Source organism: Plecotus auritus (genome assembly GCF_963455305.1).
Source record: "Plecotus auritus genome assembly, chromosome: 2".
NCBI classification, from domain to species: Eukaryota; Metazoa; Chordata; class Mammalia; order Chiroptera; family Vespertilionidae; genus Plecotus; species Plecotus auritus.
Window position 1 is genome coordinate 123896040 of NC_137771.1, and position 21792 is coordinate 123917831.

The window sequence follows — 21792 nt, forward strand, 5'->3', positions numbered from 1 at the left end:
AAAGTGTAAATTCCTCCAGGATAGATTCCTGCCTGATCATGGTCACATCTTTAAAAGCTTTTCATTTCCTTTATATTCTCTAGGATTTTGTAAAAATCAAAGATATCAAGTGACTGAACTTTTGCCAAATTATGCTTTTACCTGAAAAATAAGAGATATTTAAGATATAATAATACTACTTACTTTAAAAACTCCTTTCAACTAAAAGAGAATATCTTACTTTCTATTCCATTCCTGAAAGTGCAGCATGATGTACAATCTATGGATGCAATGCAAATCATAGGGTACAGTGGTAAATCATGCAGAGGTGCAATTGAGAATTTTAAATGTTTTGAGTCTGTTTTACTCTCAAAACTTGTGGGGTTTTTTAAAACCTTTATTGTTGAAAGTGTTACATAGGTCCTCCTTTCCCCCCCCATTAACCTCTTGAGTCTGCCTTGTCCTCCCCTCTCCACCCCCCTCCAGGCTCTCACCACCCCATTGTCTGTGTCCATGGGTTATGCATACCAGTATATGCATACAAGTTCATTGGTTGTTCTCTTCCCACCCACCCTCCCCTGTCTTCCCACTGAGGCTCAACAGTCTGTTCATACTTCTTTGACTCCAGGTCTATGTTTGATCATCAGTTTATTTGGATAGGCTGATATGATCGTGAATAACCACTTTTGCAGGTCAGAGATTCTGCATTGATTTTTTTTTTTTTTTTTTTTTTTAGTTCTAGTTTATTTCCTTTGGGTAATTTTCTTTGAAGCAGTTTCTATTTGCAGAAAGCATCTCGTGACACATCGTCTTCTGAAAGTAAAGCTTTACCATGGAAATTTTGTCAAAATTTTAAAATGCTATGGTTGAGTCAGAATCTGCACTTCCTTTAGTGGGGTGGGGGGTCCGATCGGGGGTCTAGACAATTTGCTGATGGCAAAGATACTGAGCCAGACAAATCAAGTAGACTAACTGGTTCTGAGTCCAGATGTACATTAAAAATATTTACAGCATTGACATATATGTGAGCATTAGGTTGCCTTAACACAAGGTTAAAATGTTAAGTATTCAAGGCCATGTTCCACAGCTCTGGTTGTCTTTTAGCTCAGCACCCCTGACATCCCACTCAACTGTCTTCCACTGGCACCATATGATAGTGTAATTATTTAACACTGAAGCAGTCCTAACAGGTTATTGTAAGTCAGTTAAATTTGTTTCACATTCTTCAAAACATTGCCGTGCCTGAGTTTGTTAGAAGAGTTAAAACCTCGAATGTCTTTGGATAAAGGCTGATAAGCTTATTGAGATTTAACATACTATTATTATAAAATATTCATATAAGCACATAACACCAAAACAATTTCTACCTTTTAGAGCATATTACTAACCAATGCTCTCTGTGCAATGTGAGAACTCACTGGCAGAGTGTGTGTAATTTTTAATTTGCCAGTATTTTCAAAATAGTGTGGATGTCTGGCTCACATATGCAAATTTTTCTTTGAAATAGAGTGAAACTTTTCTACCAGTGCCTTACACAAATATTAAGTCATGCTGGAGGTAAGATTTTACATGAAGACCCCAAAGTTGGTGAGTGGTTAAGAAATGAAAATGAAGGTCAAGTTTTTTCTGGTGTTGGTCAAAAGGATGATTTAAATTTTCAAAAAGAGACTTCCTTATTCTCCTTTTCTGCTGTTGATAAATTTAGGCTGGTCGTTGTTCTAAGAAGACTATTCAGTTCCACTCTTTCTATCAAGCCAACTTTCCACACTTTCCATCCTGCTCAGATAGCAAGTTTCTTTGAAAGTAGAAGAAAATATCAAAACTTTGTAATGGAATGACATAGTGGAGAGCTGAAAAAAAAAGATTTTTTTGAAAGTTTTGGTTCCTATAACCGTTTTCTCATTCAGTCGGACTAGATGATTTCTAAGAACTCTGCCAGCTTTATATCATCTAATTAGAATTGTTAGAAAACTAGACAGGAAATGTGACTAGCAAAAAAAAAAAAAAAGAATCTTCCTAAGTTATTTTAATTATTCATTGCATTGTGTAGAAACACACACACACACACACACACACATACACACACACGTGTTCAAAACCTAAATGACTTGATCAGCTCTATTTTTGTGGAAACCAAGTAGACAGTATGGAAAAAAAGTAATCTTCACCATGTGAACTCAGTTAGTCTTCTAAAGACAATCCAATAACATACATTTATATCAAAAAGTTAGTTATACTAATACAAGTTTACAAAGCGACACTTTATTTTCTCTTTAAATTCAACTGTACTAGTACTTCTAAACAACTATGAACTAAGCAATACTAATGATATTTTTACAATCTGGTTGCTTAGAAACTTACAATACCATCTACCATCTCTCTCTCTCTCTCTGTCTCTCTCTCTCTCTCTTTCTTTCTCTCTTTCTCTCTCTATCTCTATCTCTTTGAAGGAAGAGGCACCTGCATTAACTCTTTTACTTTAAGGCTAATTTTTTAAGAACAGTTGAAAAGTTTTAGGTTCACAGAAAAATTGAGAGGAAAGTACAGAGTTTTTCCATATACCCCATGTCCACACATTATTAATTAATTTTTAGCTATTATACATGCACATTCCTATTTTGCTAACCCAATGTTTTATTATGGAAAATTTCAAGCATATGTAAAATTAGAGAGTAACACAATCTACCCCATATATCCATCATTCAGTTAATCATTAAATAATGACCAATCATGTTTTCTTCTTTATGCCCACATATTTCACACACTTGCTGCTCTTCACTAGATTTTTTAAATTACAAATAAAAAATAATGATACTTCCTTAATATCATCAGATAGCTACTTATTTAAAAAATAAGACGGTAAATGGTATTGTAAGTTTCTAAGCAACCAGAGTGTATCATTAGTATTGCTTAGTTCATAGTTGTTTTTTGAATGTTTTAGTTACAGTAGTTTATTTGATCTATATTTGAGCCACTCTTAAAGGTTCTTGATATATACTTTATTTTTTCTCTTTTATTTCTAATGATAAGTTTAAAAAACCAGGCTACTTGTCCTGTAGATTTCTCATTGTCTAGATTTTTATGGTCAACTGCATTCTCTTCATGTCATTTAACATGCTCTTCTGTCTCCGTATTTAATCTGGTAATAAGATACAGAAGGCTGGTATAATTGCTTTTTTTTTTTTTTTTTGTGGGCTGTTTTTTTTTTTTTTTTTTTCAAATTTTTTATTAAGGTATTATATGTGTACATATCTTACCATTGGCCCCCCCCACCCCACTCCCATACCTGCCCTCACCCCCCAATGTTTTGCATCCGTTGGTTACTCTTATATGCATGCATACAAGTCCTTCAGTTGATCTCTTATTTCCCCCACCTCTCCCTAACCTTACCGCTGTAATTAGACACTCTGTTTGATGCTTTACTGCCTCTGTAACTATCTTTTGGTTCATCAGTTTATAATGTTTTTCATTATCCCTAAATGAGTGAGATCATGTGGTATTTTTCTTTCATTGACTGGCTTATTTCACTTAGCATAATGTTCTCTAATTCCATCCAGGTGTCTACAAATGGTAGTAATTCCTTCTTTTTTCTGGCAGCATAGTATTCCATTGTGTAGATGTACCATAGTTTTCTGATCCAGTCATCTGCTGACGGGCACCTAGGCTGTTTCCAAATCTTAGCTATTGTAAATTGTGCTGCTATGAACATAGGGGTGCATATATCCTTTCTGATTGGTGTTTCTGGTTTCTTAGGATATATTCCTAAAAGTGGGATTACTGGGTCAAATGGGAGTTCCATTTTCAGTTTTTTGAGGAAACTCCATACTGTTCTCCACAGTGGCTGCACCAGTCTGCATTCCCACCAGCAGTGCACGAGGGTTCCTTTTTCTCCACATCCTCGCCAACACTTGTCGTTTGTTGATTTGTTGATGATAGCCATTCTGACAGGTGTGAGATGGTATCGCATTGTTGTTTTGATTTGCATCTCTCGGATAATAAGTGACTTTGAGCATGTTTTCATGTGTCTCTTGGCCTTCCTTCTGTCTTCTTTCGAAAAGATTCTATTTAGGTCCGTTGCCCATTTTTTTATTGGATCATTTATCTTCCTTTTATTAAGTTGTATAAGCTGCCTGTAGATGTTGGAAATTAAACCTTTATCTGTGATACCATTTGCAAATATGTTCTCCCATACAGTGGGGTTTCTTGTTGTTTTGTTGATGGTTTCTTTTGCTGTGCAAAAGCTTTTTATTTTGATGTAGTCCCATTTGTTTATTTTCTCTTTGGCTTCCATTGCCCTAGGGGCAGTATCACTGAAAAAGTTCTTTTGGCATATGTCTGAGATTTTGCTGCCTGAGGATTCCTCTAGTATTTTTATGGTTTCCCGTCTTATATTTAAGTCCTGTATCCATTTTGAGTTTATTTTTGTGTATGGTGTAAGTTGGTGATCTAGTTTCATTTTTTTGCATGTATCTGTCCAATTTTCCCAACACCATTTATTGAAGAGACTGTCTTGACTCCATTGTATGCTCATGCCTCCTTTGTCAAATATTAATTGCGCATATTGGTTTGGGTCGATATCTGGATTCTCTATTCTATTCCATTGGTCTATATGTCTGTTCTTGTGCCAGTACCAGGCTGTTTTGAGGACAGTGGCTTTGTAATACAGCTTGAAATCTGGTATTGAGATCCCTCCTACTTTATTCTTCTTTCTCAGGATTGCTGTGGCTATTCGGGGTCTTTTTTTATTCCAGTTGAATTTTTGGAGAGTTCTTTCTAAGTCTGTGAAATATGCTGTTGGTATTTTAATGGGGAGTGCATTGAATCTATAGATTGCTTTGGGTAGTATGGACATTTTGATGATGTTGATTCTACCAATCCATGAACATGGTATGTTCTTCCATCTGTTTACATCTTCCTCTATCTCTTTTTTCAGTGTCCTGTAGTTTTCTGCATATAGGTCTTTTACCTCCTTGGTTAGGTTTATTCCTAAGTATCTTAATTTTTTTGGTGCGATGGAAAATGGGATTGCTTTTTTAGTCTCTCTTTCTGTAAGTTCACTGTTGGTGTATAGAAATGCCATAGATTTCTTGGCGTTAATTTTGTATCCTGCTACCTTGCCAAATTCATTTATTAAGTCTGTTAGTTTTTTGATAGAGTCTTTCGGGTTTTTTATGTACAATATCATGTCATCTGCAAATAAGGACAGCTTTACTTCTTCTTTTCCAATTTGGATGCCTTTTATTTCTTCTTCTTGTCTAATTGCAATGGCTAATACTTCCAGTACTATGTCAAACAGGAGTGGTGAGAGTGGGCATCCTTGTCTTGTTCCTGTTCTTAGGGGAAATGGTTTTAGTTTTTGCCCATTGAGTATGATGTTAGCTGTGGGTTTATCATATATAGCTTTTATTATGTTGAGGTATGATCCTTCTATTCCCACCTTGTTGAGAGTTTTTATCAAGAAAGGGTGTTGGATTTTGTCAAATGCTTTTTCTGCATCAATTGATATGACTATGTGATTTTTATCTTTCAATTTGTTTATGTGATGTATCACATTTATTGATTTTCGGATATTGAACCATCCTTGCATTCCTGGGATAAACCCTACTTGGTCATGGTGTATGATCTTTCTGATGTACTGCTGGATCCGATTTGCTAGAATTTTGTTGAGGATTTTGGCATCTACATTCATGAGGGATATTGGCCTGTAATTCTCTTTCATTGTGTTGTCTTTATCTGGTTTTGGTATTAGGGTGATGCTGGCTTCATAGAAGGAGCTTGGAAGTGTTCCTTCCTCTTGAATTTTTTGGAATAGTCTGAGGAGGATAGGTTTTAGTTCTTCCTTGAATGTTTGGTAAAACTCTCCTGTGAAGCCGTCTGGCCCCGGGCTTTTGTTTGCCGGAAGCTCTTTGATGACTGCTTCAATTTCTTCCATAGTTACTGGCATATTGAGCTGTTTAGATTCTTCCTGATTGAGTTTTGGAAGGTTATATTTTTCTAGGAATATGTCCATTTCCTCCAGGTTGTCCAGTTTGTTGGAATAGAGTTGTTCGTAGTATTTTTTAACAATCCTTTGTATTTCGGCGGGATCTGTTGTTATTTCACCTCTTTCATTTCTGATTTTGTTTATTTGGGTCCTCTCTCTTTGCTTCTTGGTGAGCCTGGCTAGAGGTTCATCAATCTTGTTTATCCTTTCAAAGAACCAGCTCTTGGTTTTGTTGATCTTTTGTATTGTTTCTTTGGTCTCTATGTCGTTTATCTGTGCTCTGATCTTTATTATTTCCTTCCTTCTGCTTACACTGGGCTTTTCTTGTTGCTCTTTTTATAACTCTTTGAGTTGTAGGGTTTGGTAATTCATTAGCATTGTTTCTTGTTTTTTGCAGTAGGCTTGTAGAGCTATGAACTTCCCTCTCAAGACTGCTTTCGCTGTGTCCCATAGATTTTGGATTGTAGTGTTTTCATTGTCATTTGTTGCCATGATGTTTTTTATTTCTTCTTTGATCTCTCTGGTAACCCAGTCATGGTTTAATAACATGCTGTTTAGTCTCCATGTGTTTGATTTCTTTGGATTGTTTTTATTGTAGTTGATTTCCAGTTTTATGCCACTGTGGTCTGAGAAGATGCTTGATATGATTTCTATCTTCTTGAATTTGAAGAGACTTTGCCTATGTCCCAACATATGGTCTATCTTTGAAAATGACCCATGTGCACTTGAGAAGAATGTATATTCTGTGGCTTTGGGGTGAAATGTTCTGAAGATGTCAATTAATTCCATCTGGTCTAGTGAGTCATTTAGGATTGATGTTTCTTTGCTGATTTTTTGTTTAGAGGATTTGTCCAATGGTGATAGTGGGGTATTAAAGTCTCCTACTATGATTGTATTGCTGTCAATCTCTCCCTTGATATCCTCCAGGAGTTTTTTTATGTATTTGGGTGCTCCTGTATTGGGTGCATATATGTTTACCAGAGTTATTTCTTCTTGTTGGATTGCTCCCTTTAGTATTATGAAGTGGCCTTCCTTATCTCTTGTTATGTCCTTCAGTTTGAGATCTAATTTGTCAGATATAAGTATTGCTACCCCAGCTTCTTTTTCAGTTCCATTTGCCTGGAAAACCTTTTTCCATCCCTTCACCCTCAGTCTGTGTGCGTCTTTTTTTCTGAGGTGGGTTTCTTGTAGACAGCAGATATATGGGTCATGTTTTCTTATCTAATCCATTACCCTATGTCTTTTGATTGGGGCATTTAATCCGTTTGCATTTAAAGTTATTATTGATAGGTACTTATTTGTCGCCATTCCTATTCTTTACACCTGTGTTCCTTCTTCGCTTCCTATTTCTTTTTTTTTTTTTTACAGCAGACCCTTTAGCATTTCTTGCATTGCTGGTTTGGTGGTAATAAATTCCCTTAGTCCTTTTTTGTCTGTGAAGCTCCTGATTTCACCTTCAATTTTGATTGACAGCCTTGCTGGGTACAGTATTCTTGGATTCAGACCCTTCCTTTGCATGACTTTGTATATTTCATTCCATTCCCTTCTGGCCTGATGAGTTTCTGTTGAGAAATCAGTTGCTAGTCTGATGGGGGTTCCTTTGAATGTAACTTTCTGTCTCTCTCTGGCCGCTTTTAAGATTCTTACTTTGTCGTTGGTGTTTGCCAATGTAATTATAATGTGCCTTGGCGTCGATCTTTTGGGGTTCATTTTGCTTGGGACTCTGTGAGCTTCTTGGATTTGTGTGGGTTTTTTCTTCTCTATATCAGGGAAATTTTCTGTCATTATTTCTTCAAATAGGTTTTCTATTCCTTGCTCAGCTTCCTTTCCTTCTGGAACCCCTATTATGCGGATGTTGTTTTGTTTCGTGTTGTCCCAAAGTTCCCCTAGGCTCTCCTCCTGCCTTTTAATTTTTTTTTCTAGAAGTTGCTGTACTTGGGTATTTTTTCCCATCTTGTCTTCTAGCTCACTGATGCGGTCCTCTGCTTCTTCTAGTCTACTCTTGATGCTTTCTATTGAGTTCTTTACAGCAGCGATGTCATTTTTCATTTCTTCTTGGTTCTTCTTCATTTCCTCTTGGTTCTTGCTCATATTGTTGAATTTGTCTTCCATTCTTTTCAGCCACCTTATGACCATTTCTCTGAATTCTTTTTCTGGAAGGTTGCTTGCTTCCATTTCATTTACTTCCTTTTCTGGTGATGCCTGCTTTTCTTTCATATGCGGGCTGTGTCTTTGTCTCCCCATGGTCTCTCTTCTCTGGGTGTCTGGTTATGTAGTTCTCTCTCTCCTGCGTCGATTTAAAGGCACAAAATACAGCACTACCAGGTACAACACACAAGGCACTGAACAGAAATGTATTCACGATATTAACAACCTCCAATAAAGGTGACCACCAGAGAAAGACAAATCAGGGGATAGTAGAGAAAGAAGAAGAGGAAAAAGAAAGAAAGAAGAAGAAGAAAAAAAAAAGGGGGGTGTCAAAATGAAATTGGGAAAAGGGAAAAAAAGAAGAAAAAAAAGTAAGAGAGACAAGAAAGAGACTAAGAGAGAAAGGGAAACAGACTATATATATTGGGGATAAATCTCCAATAGAACAATCACTTATCCCAGCAAATGCCAGCAACAAGTACCTGGGGATTAATACAAACTACAACACCAACTAATATTGAGTGAGGCAAGGGAAAACAGAAGCACTAAACAAACAAAAAAATAAACAAAAGAAGAATAAGCAAAACAATCTCACAAAAAAGCATAAAAATTCGGTATAATCTACATTCAAACGAACAACAACAAAAGGACAGAGAGAAGAACAATTTTTTGGATAGTTAAGACAGCGAAGAGAGAGGTGTGTATGGACTTGGAGCAGGGGATTGGAGATTAGATATATAAGTAGGGTGAAATTTTAAAAGGGGGTAAACAGAAAAAATAGGGAAAATCTAAAGCAGGAAAGGGGTAAGATAAACAGGACACTGAAAAGGGAAAAGTGAGGAAGAGAGTGATGGCATAAAGGTAGATTTGAGATAGAGTAAAATGATGCTAAAGGAAAGATAAAAATAGAATGTAGAACATTAATCCCAAAACAAAATGAAGAGAAAATAAAATGACACTTAAAAAAAAAAAAAAAGATAAAATAGCAGTAGTAATAATACGGATTGAAAATAAAAATGTAATAATTAAAAAGGTAAAATCAAGTGAGGAAAAAAATTAGTTTCTTGAGTAAAAGATGCAAAAAATGAAAATAAAAAAATAAAAAATAAAAATAAAATGTGGAGTAGTGAAGGTCATTCACTTCCTCTGTTGTTCTGTTTGGAACGCCTGTTTCTCAGTCCAGACAGTATTGCAGTTCCCTGCGTTCCACTGCTCTTCAGTGATGTAAGCCAGTCCTGATTTTAAGCAGGCGGTGTGTCTTAATTCGTATTCCTTTATTTTTGATTACACAAGAGTCAATTTGTGATTCAGCCCCTGGGTGGCAGTGTTTCTGGATTGACTTCCGGGTTTATCTATGGCCTCTCTAGGGAGTGTTAGAGCCTTCTTTCCCTGTGGCACTCACTACCGGTTTGTGGGAGTGGTCTGCCTCAGAGCTGGCTCTCCGATGGTCACTCCCCGCTCCGATCCCCAGGTTCCAGAAAAACAACTTTCCCCTGCAGTCTCCCAGGGTGTCCCCAACTGGGTGAACCTATGAATTGGGCTTAGTAATCAGAAGCAAGAATTCAAGAGGAAAAAGCCCAAGTGTGCGCACTCCGTGGCTGCGCGTAAGTCTAGCACACCCCTGAAATTCTTAGGGTGTCCCTACACTTCAGATCAAAATGGGTTGCTTTTTAGAGAGCCCTTCTGTTAGCAGCTCTGAGGACCCCCTTCCACATTCACAGATCACGCCAGCCCCAGCAGCCACCGATTTTTCTAGGCACAGACTTCCCTGGTCCTCCAGCTCCCGCAAAACGCGTGTTCCTCTCTCGCGCTGGGACCAGAGACCTCACCTTATCCCAGGTGAAATCTGACCTTTCCGTGGTGGAGTGTAGAGCTCCTCTGAACTCGTGTGTTTGCGCCAATTGGGGAGCGTTGTTCTGGGGCTCGCAGCTGTTCCATGGGTGCCGCAGTTGTGGATTCTCAGGCTTCAGATAAGCTCCACTTTCCGGTTCCAGATGGCGGCGACTCCGCGTCCAAGCCCGCAGCTCCGGGAGGGGACCCAGCCGCAGTGGGAGCTGCCAGGTCAGGGGAACCCCGTCTAGCAGTCTCCCACCTTCTTCTGGAGTTCAGCTGTCCCCCAACTTGCCAACAAACATTCCTAGTGCGACCCTCAGCTGTTCTTTCTTTCTGCTCCGGGACAAGGCTCGGAACACGTCTGTCTATTCCGCCGCCATTTTTCTCCCTCTATAATTGCTTTTTTCTTTTTTTTTTTTTTAAATATATTTTATTGGTTTTTTACAGAGAGGGATAGAGAGCCAGAAACATTGATGAGAGAGAAACATCAATCAGCTGCCTCCTGCACACCCGCCACGGGGGATGTCCCACAACCAAGGTACATGCCCTTGACCGGAATCGAACCTGGGACCCCTGAGTCCGCAGGCCGACGCTCTATCCACTGAGCCAAACCAGCCAGGGCATAATTGCTTTTTTTTAAAGAATATTTCATTGTTGGAATTAGGTGCTTCTATTATGAAGTATATATTCTAGTCCTCTCTTTTTGTGATTTTAGTAGCCATTGATAATTATTTTCTGGATCCATTATTGCAGTAGGTGTTTACAAAATAGTAATTTTGTAATTTCATCATTCTTAATTGATTAGCTGGGATAAATATATAGAGAGAGAAAAAGATTTTTTTCATTACGTATGTAGTTACTCTGAAATATATTTCATACAAGAAGGACAGATTAAATGTTTCTCTTTACCTTTACTTGCCAGTTCTAATAATATAACTGTAACAGTTGCAAAGATAACTACTGGATTTTCTCTTTTTAATATCATCATGAACTCATGAATTTCGAGGTATTTTAATATAGTTCAGGTATTATTCTTATTTATAATAAAATTACCCCATCTTTGGATACAGTTTACTCCAGTGAAAACATTTCCAATATGATCACTGTGTTGCTTTGGCCCCAGTAGGCTTTGAAAGCTTCCTTTCTTTATGGTGTGACAAGATGAGAATTGTGAGGATTCTGACTAAGAATCTTGACTCCAAATTTAATTGACATCATTACTTGTTTACACTGTTCCACAGCCTTTTATTACATACCAATATTTATTATGAATAACAAGGTGATTACTGAAAACAGGTTAAAATTTAGTTTGCCATCTTTTTTGTCAAATTACTGTTTTTAACATCACTTAAAATAATTCTTTCTTAGGCAACACTTAAATATGGACTTAAGCTCATTTGTTTTCATTTTAATCTGGAATTTTTAAGGATGATTTTTATTTCATATTGTTTATAAATATGTAAAATATAATATGTGAAATAGTTACATTATTTTTAAATCAATTTTACAAAACAAGGTATATTTAGATAAGTCTATTTTCTCTCCTGTCTCTTTTATTTTGTTTATTTTGCCCCATTTCTCTAAGAAGAAAAATACATATTTGCCATATTAAAACACACTCATACATTTCCACTCTTAGAAAAATTGCAGCATACTACATATGATTTTCTTCACTGGACTTTTTTTCACTTACACTGTCTTCTGAAGATCATTCCATAGCAGTATAAATAGATATATTTCAATTTCTTACAGCAGCACACAATTTCTTTGTTTCACCATATATTATTCAATCAGCCCCCTTTTTTATGAACATTGAGTTTTACAGCTTTTGATAATATAAAAATTTTACAATGAATGTGGATGTGTAAGTCAGTTTGTATACAAGTGTATCTCTGGTTTAGATGTCTAGAAATGGAATTGCTGGGTCAAGGGGCAAATACAAAAGTAATTTTGCTAGTTTTGCCAAATTACCCTCTACAGCTATTGTGCCAGTTTACAAACATGTTTAAATATTTTTATTGATCTTTAGAGAGAGAGGAAGGGAGGGGGGAGAAAGAGAGAAAAATGGATGTGAGAGGAGAACATCGATCAGCTGCCTACTGCATGGAGATTGAGCCTGAAACCCAAGCATCTGACCTGACCAGGAATCAAATCTGTAACCTTTTGGTGCACAGGACAACACTTAACCAACTGAGCCACACCGGCCAGAGCTACAAACATATTTAATTGGACAATGAAAGACTATAGATTTATAGAGTCAATTTAAAGACTAAATATGATCTAATGTCAATAGAAACAAAGAACTATCTAAAATCTAAATTGCATGTCTATTTGTTACCCTTCTGTTGGTAGCTATTTATATATATAACTAGAGGCCCAGTGTACAAAATTCGTGCATGGGTAGGGTCCTTAGGCCTGGCTGGCAATCGGGGCGATCAGGTTCCCTGCCTTCCCACATCCCTACCTCCTTCTTCCCTCGTTGCCAATGCTCTGCCACCACACGGTTCCCAGCCTCCCCACTTCCCTGCCTCCCTGCCTCCCCACTCCTCCTTCTCTCAATGCCTGCATCCACCTCCACCCACGCCTGGTTCCCCATCCCAGTCCAGGACCCTGCCCCAATTGGGCGATTGGGACCTGCTCACCAGGGGGAGGGACTGGGAGGTTGGCCGGCAGGCCCCGATCAGGCAATTGGGGCCTGCCAGCCAGGGGAAAGGGTCAACCACCACCATGATGGGTGGGCGGTGGGCCGATCAGCACCTGCTAGGCAGGGGAGGGATAGAGGGAGGGACCCAGGAGGTTGGCCGCTGGCCCCGAGGAGGGAGCTATCCCTCAGCCCCCCAGGAAAGAGGCCAAGTCTGCTGCCACCCACCCCCAGTTCCCCACCCCAGCCAGGGGGGCCTGGCCCCAATCAGGCCATCGGGGCCTGCTGGCCAGGGGGAGAGACCAGGAGGCCCCATTAGCAACTGGTGATTGCAGGCTGGGGACAGCTCCTGCATTGAGCGTCTGCCCCCTGGTGGTCAGTGAGCATCATAGCGACTGGTCATTCTGGTCTTTCCAGTCATTCTGGTCGTTCCATCTTAACCATTGCTTAGGCCAGGGGTCCTCAAACTACGGCCCGCGGGCCACATGCGGCCTGCAGAGGACATTTATCCGGCCCGCTGGGTGCCGGTGCCTGTCCTGCTTAGCAGCCGACTCTTCCTGAGCCCGCAGTGCGCCTAGGAATTTGTTCATAGTTTTTTTTTAAAGCTATAGTCCGGCCCTCCAACGGTCTGAGGGACAGTGAACTGGCCCCCTGTTTAAAAAGTTTGAGGACCCCTGGCTTAGGCTTTTATATATATATAGATAGTTCTGTGTTGATGGGAGCTTCTGTCACAGGATAATATTTGCTAAATCTAATTCATTACAATTATGCCATGCAAAATTATCAATATTCCAGTACATTCTCATTTACAAAGGACTATTATCTGTGAAGCCAACTTGCTTCCACATGATTCACCTTTTCATCAGAAACTTAACAGGAATAGAAATGATAAATTGCATTGTGCATTGTCCATACCTCAATGTAGATATTAGCCCTTTTTCATTATAAACCATAACCTATACATCAGGAAACCATATCATAAAGTCACTAACTTTTAGATTTATTGAATAATAAAAATTTTAAAATGTTGTTTTAAATACATAGATTTGCTTCTTAAGGATATCTTAGCATGGATTGCTATTATAGTCCTCTCGCTTAAAACTGTTGAGTGAATCATAATAAGATGACTGACACATCCAAAGTAATAGTCCTGAAGCTTTCTTAAACCACTACTCCTAAACCTGCTTCTTTTTATTGATATAATGAGTGGGAATTAATTTTAAAAGGTGGTGACTATTGATTACTTAATGGCAGAAGATAGTGTATAGAAATGCTGAAGTGAGCCTATGATGTATCCTCTTGGGCCACATAACCCCATTATCCATGGTGGAAACCATGCTGTAACTCTCATTAATATTTAATAGGCAGGATGTAGGCTACAAATGTACCCTAAGCATAGGCTCCAATAATGCATATGAATGTTTCAAATATATAAAAGAGTAGCAGATTTCCCTGTGTTGAGATACTTTATAAACTGCACAACATTACATCAAGTCCCTTTTCTGATCTCTGAACAATGATGGCCTGGTGGAAACACCTACTAGGCAAGCTTGGAGTGATTAATGCTTTGGGAAGTCACTCTAGGTTGGTAAGCTCTTCATTAGAAGACTGTATTTTCCAGTGTGGTTCTCAGTTTCAGCCCTTTTCTTCTTCTCCTCCTGTCATAAGCGGAAGGGCTTATTCAGCAGAGGTGGCAAGTCAGCAGAAGGTGCTGTGTCTAACACAGCCATTATCCTCACGGTATGTATTCTGTATCACGTTGTCTATCAAGCTAACCCCTTGCCACATGTCAGGATCTTTTTATTTCAGCTCATTTAAAATGGAAACAAAGAGTTTTAAAGATAAGTATTGGGGAGAGATGAGTGTAAGAGTGCTTGTAAGGACTAAAAGTCTTTGATGCTCACTTGAACTAAAGTGGGCTGTGACATCTGAAAGGACAAAGTTTTCTAGATTACTGGCTCCCATTATTAACTTTTCTAATCACCAGATTATGTTTTGGTACCACCAGCTTATTTTGAGAATATAAGCTTGAAATGAGATGGAGTTCTTTAGACAGAACATGTTCTTAGGATTTGTGGATATCTAAGGACATAGTATTAAATTACCTTCTCAAACAATATATAAAATTAAACAGAGAGTGAGGAAATATCATTTTTTGATTCAATGACTAAAGATTTTTGTAAATGTGTTTAGGAGAATATCAGAAACTATTTAAATTACCTGCCTAGAATGAGTTACATAAGAATAAACATTTATCTTCACAGGACAAAAAGTAGCCAAGGGAAAAAGTCTCTTATTAACATATTGAGTTTTTTCTCACAGCCAGTGAATGAAATTGACTTGAGGTCTCATTGTAAGTCTATGTTAAATGTGGGAAAATTCAGGTTTATTTCAAACCTTAGGCTGTGCATAACTAAGTACTGTTTTCAATTTATGTATAGGTCTATGTGTGTGCCTTCTCTTCCTGACATCAAACAGAGAATTTAAAATTAGCAAGGGTTAGAAGTGGAAAATGTATTTGTGCTTATTTTCGCTTTGCTTTTTGACTAATATGATCTTCATGAAGCATAATGTTGTATCTACTCAGATGTTTTCTTTGTTTTATTGTTTATTAGTTGTTTGGTTGGTTAGTAATACATGCCATTTATATGAGCAAAATTCACACTATAAAATAAAAAATTAACAGATTTTCTCCAAGGTGTATACCACTATAACATAAAATCTATGAAGATAATTGATCAAATGTGCAACTACAATTACAATAATAGTTATACATTCAGTGTCTTATTCCAGAGATATTTTTTTCCTTTTTATTGAATTTATTGGTTAATAACATTATACAGGTTTCAAGTGATAAGTGATGCTTATTGAACCATAATATATTTTGCACTTTTATCAGTGAAAGTCACAAATCCTAAACTTCCTGTCCTTTTCCTTCATTTTCTATTTTCTAGCGCAGCAGCAGCTTTGGGAGCTTTGATCGTTTTCGAAATAATTCCACATCAAAACCAGATGATTCCACTGAGGTATTTATTGTTTTTATGCATATTATGCAAACACACAAAAATTATAAAGCCAACATCACTTTTGTAAAGGATAGTAAAACACAAATATGTTTAAAAATTATAGCCTTCCATGTTTTTGATGATAAATAAACAAACAATTGTTTAGTGCCTAGTACCATGCTGGGAGTAAAGAACTACCTAAAAAGCCTGACAGACCATTGGGAAGGCAGAACATGAATCTAAGGAGAGAAGAGAGAATCATAACTTAATGTAACTCAGACAGTCCCAAATTTTCTGAGCAGTTCCACCATAAAACAATATGTATTTTAAATTTTATTTAAGTTCTAATTCCTTTAATTTAGGAGATGATTAAATAGCTTAGTAGTAAATTTGTTAAGGAAAGCATATGGCTACTCAATTACACTCTCACACTTCTGCCATCTGCACTGAAATATCTCAGAGGTGACCATTCCATACACATTTGCAAATCATGAACACTTTAAATGTAGCTTAAGAAAAGTTTCCTATGTTACTGCATGTGATACATTTGTTTTAAAGCAATAGATTTCAGATTTTATTCACTTCTTAATTATTCATTCGAACTAGTGTATCTTTATTCTTTGTTTTCTATATAGAATTAGATCCCTTTATTGGATATAATGTCTCAAAATACTTTTCAGATTCTTATATGCATCTATCTATAATATTTTAAAATATGTTAATTTCAATAACGGACATTCTAGACAAAAAATGAAAATAAAGTGACATCTTTTATGACTTCATAAATCTCTATTAGTTCTATACATGCATGTGTGTATAACATATACCCTTTTATACGTATATATTATACATATCCCCTTTTATATATCTATATATTTATATATATGCTTATAGATAAACTAGTATATAGCTATATTTTCTATCAACACTTACATAATTGTAAATAATACAATGTAATATATTTTTACATATGTAATTATATATGTATATATACTAGAGGCCCAGTGCACGAATTCATGCACAGGTGGGGTCAGGCCAGCCTGGCCCCAATCGGCAGATTGAGGTCAGGCCTGTCAGGAGGAGGAGATGGCAGGAGGTTGGCTGGCCAGCCTGTCCCGATCAGGGCCCTATCAAGGCTGGGCCAGCTGGGGGGAGGGGCCTGATTGGGGGCGGGGCTGTCTTGGGGAGGGGCTGTGGGCAGTGGGCCAGCCAGCCCTGCCCCTGCATGGGGTGGGGGGGGGGGGCTGATCAGGGGTCAGCAGATGGGGGAGGGGCCGTGGGAGGTTGGCCAGCCAGCCCCACCCCCAATTGGTGGTGTAGGCGGGGCCGATCAGGAGTGGAGCTAGCTGGGGGGAGGGGCCGTGGGCCAATCAGGGTGGCGTGGGCTGGGCTGGCTGGGGGGAGAGGCCACAGGTGGTTGGCCAGCCAGCCCTGCCCCTGATTAGGGTGGGCGGGCCGATCTGGGGTGGGCCCGGGTGGGGGGAGGGGCCATGGGAGATTGGCCAGCTGGCCCCATCCCCTGATCCTGTTGGTTCACTGGCCGCAGTGGGCATCATAGTGACTGTTGTTCTGGCGTTCTGATCACTGGCTTTTTATATATATAGACTAGAGGCCTGGTGCATGAAAATTGTGCACTCAGGGTGGGGGGTGTCCCTCAGCTCAGCCTGCACCCTCTCGCAGTCTGGGAGCCCTTGAGGGATGTCTGACTGACGGCTTAGGCCTGATCCCACATCCTTAACACTGCCACGGAGGCGGGAGAGACTCCCGCCACCACTGCTGCACTCGCCAGCCATGAACCTGGCTTTTGACCGAGTGGCACTCACTTGTGGGAGATCACTGATCACCAGGGGCAGCTCCTGCTGTTCAGTCAATTTGCATATTAGCCTTTTATTATACAGGATTTACATATATATGTGGAAATAGTAACAAGCCCTAGTTTCAGTTAACATATTGTATAAACCTATAACTTTCCATAATCATAAAATAGATACAATTAAACTTATAAATGCATAGTTAACCTAAAATGTTTCTCAGGCTCATGCAAGTTCACTAATTAGTAATAGTGACATAGTATTTGTGAAGGTTTAGTGAACCTAATAGAGTAGCTTGTACATTTTTCAGTAATCTAGTATTCATTCATTTAACAAATATTCATTCATTGAACAAAAATTTATTCTATGGCAGGATTTCTGTTAGGCATTCAGAATATTGTTACAATAACAGATGAAAATCCTTACTTCATGAAGTGTGGATTCTAGGGGGAGATAAATTAAAACAACAACAAAATAAATAAATTTTTAAATAAAATTGTGATCAAGCTATGAAGGAAAACAACATAGAAATATGTTAAAATTTTAAAAAAAATGTTTAGGTAGTTTCTTTAAAGCTTCTGAGCAGAATGATAGAAGAATCTGACATTAAAAATACTTGTGGTAGTTTTCGAAGTTTAGGCAATGGTAAGTTAACACAAGTAGTAATAAAATAATGTATTTCCTTATTTATTTTAATTTGTAATTTTACATGAAGATAAAGTTAAGAGAAAAGAGAAATAAACAGCTAATTCTAAAATTTTAAACTGTTTCCAAGTTATATTTTATTCAGGATTTTTTGAAGTAAGCAAAGCATCTTTGTCTTTATAACTCTGGGCTTAAATTGGCTGTCCATTCATATTTATCATAGGCAATTTGGGGTAAGATGTGAAGCAAAACATAGTATTGATTAATAATTACATTAACTACATAGTTAAACCTTCATATTAAAATATTCAAGTTCACTAAAGAGATGTTTCTCATGATCTTTTATATTCAAGGAATGACTAGCTGTCCACCTATTTGGAATGGTGGGCATCACTAGACTAGATGACCTTCAAAGATCCTTTCTCACAAACTTGAAATGTTAAGGACATGTAACCCAAATACATCCTTCAAGATAAAAAATCACTCCAGAGTTCAACATGAGGAGTTTGGCTTATTCAAAATATATTGGGGATCAGTTATGTTCCTGAAAATATTCTAAACACTCAGAGTAAATAAAACAGATAAAGCCTCTCGTTTCATGGAAGCATACATGATAGTGGGAGAGTCAGGCAATAATCAAGCAAACAAACAAATGTTATAAGGTACTACCAAGTGTTTAGAAAAAGAATAAATCAGGGTAAGCATGCAGTGAGTATGGACAGGTGCAAGCTATTTTAAATAAGGTGATCAATCAGAAACTTCCCTCCTTTTACATGGCATTTGATTAGAAACCTGGATGAAGGAAGGAATATAGTTTTGGACACCAGGGAAGCCAGTGGCAAAAGCAAGTGCAAACCTTGATATGACCATGAAGAGAAGCAGCAAGGAGACTAGTATGGTGACACTTGATTATAGTTCTTTCCAAACTTTAGCATGTATCAAAATCACTTGAAGAGTTTGTTAAAATACAAATTGTCCCCTAGTGATGCTGTAGTTGCTGGTCTTGGGACCACATTTTGAGAAACACTGCTATAGTGAGCAAGGGAAGTATGAGAAGTAGCTAAAGGTGAAGTGGTGAATATATTCTATTTCATATACACTTTGTATAACGTAATGTATATGACATTATAAAATATATTAATTATACTGTTGCATTATCTTACGTTGTGTTATATAGTGATGTTCAGAAAAAAATGCTTTTTATTGCTTTATTATCTTGTCTTTTGCAAACAATTCTAACTAGGTGTATGAGGGGGAACCTATAAATGAAAGTGGAGAAAAAAATAAAAATTCAAATCATGGAGGAAGTTTAGGCAAAAAAATGAGAGCCATTTCCTGGACAATGAAGAAAAAAGTGGGTAAAAAGTACATCAAAGCCCTTTCTGAGGAAAAGGTAAGTGTACTCTGTTAATCACTTGTATTTTTCTATTGAACTTTTCTTAAAACATTTAGCATGTACTTCTAGGCATAGGAATGCTTGTGCTTTAGGAAGGACTTCAACATCTATTTCTCCTCAATAATTGTGCTCAGAAGTTAGGTGAAAGAAAGTATTATTACTCCCATTTTAATAGAGAAAACTGAGGTTAAAAAAAAAAGATCACACGTGTAGTATGTGAGAAACATATGCCATTTATGTTGTAGAAAACAGTACTTCATTCCTTTTTATTGACAAACTAGAGGCCCAGTGCACGAGGAGTATATTTATTTGGATCTCACTGTTCCTTTTACTTGAAAAACTGTGTCCAAATATTCACATAAGTTATAGCTTGCCATCATTCAGGTCAACAATTCAGAGCATATATTACCTTATGAAGGAGGCCTCTGGAGGCTACTCCTTCTAAATTAACTGAACTTCCCCCAACTCTAATCCCAGTAGCTAATCTCCTAGCATCATCCAGTTTTGTGTCCTTTACAACACTTATTCTCTGATATTTTCTTGCTTATTATGTTTACACATGCCTCCCCAAACAGTACACACACACACACACACACACACACACATTCATACAGTCTGACACTAAAACGTACCTCATTAGAGCAATGACCCTGTTACCTTTTTCACCACTGTATCCCTAGTTCCCAAAACAGTGCCAGGTACTTAGAAACTGTTCTATAAATGTGGATTGAATGACTGAACAAAAGAATAAATGAATGGATAAAAACAGAGAATCAAACTTAGTGTAAATCAAACATATATTCTGAAGTTTTATTAATGTTTAGAAATGCTCAAAAAGTAGGATTATTAAATTACATTTTGATGAATATTAAAAAATTTATAGGTTTTGTCCAAACTATCTAAATATGGAAAACATTTGAGATGTTTTCAAGTAGATGTGGTTTATTTTGAAATTGTCTGTCTTTCTAAATTTATGCAAGATTTGCTTTTCACTTGACTAGGTGGCAAGCATGGTATGAGATTTGTAAAGCTTTGCTTTAAAATTGCAAAGTGTACATGTTTTATTCATATCTAGTGATCTCATGGGGTGCAAATAACTGACATGAAATAACTGTGCAGAGTTTAAACTTTTAATGTCAGATCTCAAAGGATTAGTAATAGTGGTAAATAGGTGAGAAAGAGCACATACATAAAGAAATAAAAGTGCTTTAACAGAAGAGCATAGATGTCAATAATCTAACATTTCCGGTTAAATAATCTTGATACAATATCCATCCTAATTTACAAATTGCACTATTATAATTTTAGTTGAATTCCATAATGTGAAATGTTCTATCTATAAAATTTTTGCTAGGAATTGAAATTAAGATTAATGACACTCATATTTCATATTGATGTTTTTCTAAGTACTTTATTGCTGAACTATATCTTGTTTGTTAAATCAATACTCACAGTGAGTATCTCCAGGGAAAGCAATGATCTAACCTAACCTCTGATATGTTTTTCTGGAGGATGAGGACGATGTAGAGGATGCCCTCCCATGTCGGAACAGTGACCCCATTATTGGGATCCACACAGAGAAGCTTTCCCTCAAAGCCAGTGATTCCATGGATAGTCTCTACAGTGGGCGGAGCTCATCAAGTAAGACTAGAATCAGGAACAAGTTCCTGATGGGAGGTCTGGGTTAAGTTAACTAAAAACAACAGACTTGCTTCTCTGGGACTGGTTTCTCAAATTAGCAACAAGGTTCTAGCTACTTGATAAGATAAATAGTGAAAAATGTACGATGTGTTGAATTTAAAGAGTTGCTATTGTTTAAAATGGTACTTAATCTATTAGATAGAATTATGCACTGTTTTGAAACTTGTAACATTATTGTCAGAAGCGTCCTTGGGGATATGCCTCAGAAGATCATGGTGGGTAATTAAATCTGCATCCCTAAAATAAAAACATATGCTGGGAAGAACTAGTGTTATATTGAGTCAGTATTTTTAAAATGACTTAGAGTTTTCAGATAAATAAAATCATGTTCTCTGTCTCTTCTTTCCTTCTTTCCTCCCCCCTTGCTGCTTCTCTCTCTCTCTTTCTCTCTCTCTCTCTCTCTCTCCCCTTTTCTTCCTTCCTTCCTTCCTCCTTTCTTTCTTTCTTTCTTCCTTTCTTTCTTTCTTTCTTTCTTTCTTTCTTTCTTTCTTTCTTTCTTTCTTTCTTTCTTTCTTTTATCTCTCCCATGTCTCTTCCTCCTCCCCCCTCCTCTCTTCTCCTGCCTTCTCTCACTTTTTCCTTCCTTTCCATTATTTTCCTTAAAAAATTCTGGTTAAAGCAGGACATTTACATCAATTCTGACATTTAAG

At 37.5% G+C, this 21792-nt stretch overlaps 1 protein-coding gene across 2 annotated transcripts in view; it reads left to right on the plus strand.

The window, feature by feature from the left end:
- The window catches only part of SAMSN1 (SAM domain, SH3 domain and nuclear localization signals 1), a 60118-nt gene that overhangs the window by 15468 nt on the left and 22858 nt on the right, over positions 1-21792 (plus strand). Inside the window, exons 2-4 of one of the 2 annotated variants that reach the window (XM_080655084.1) lie at positions 15539-15610; positions 19289-19438; positions 20953-21082. In XM_080655084.1, coding sequence (XP_080511210.1) covers positions 15539-15610; positions 19289-19438; positions 20953-21082 — 352 coding nt within the window. The remainder of the gene's footprint in view (positions 1-15538; positions 15611-19288; positions 19439-20952; positions 21083-21792) is intronic. The other variant, XM_080655085.1, reaches the window with a different exon arrangement.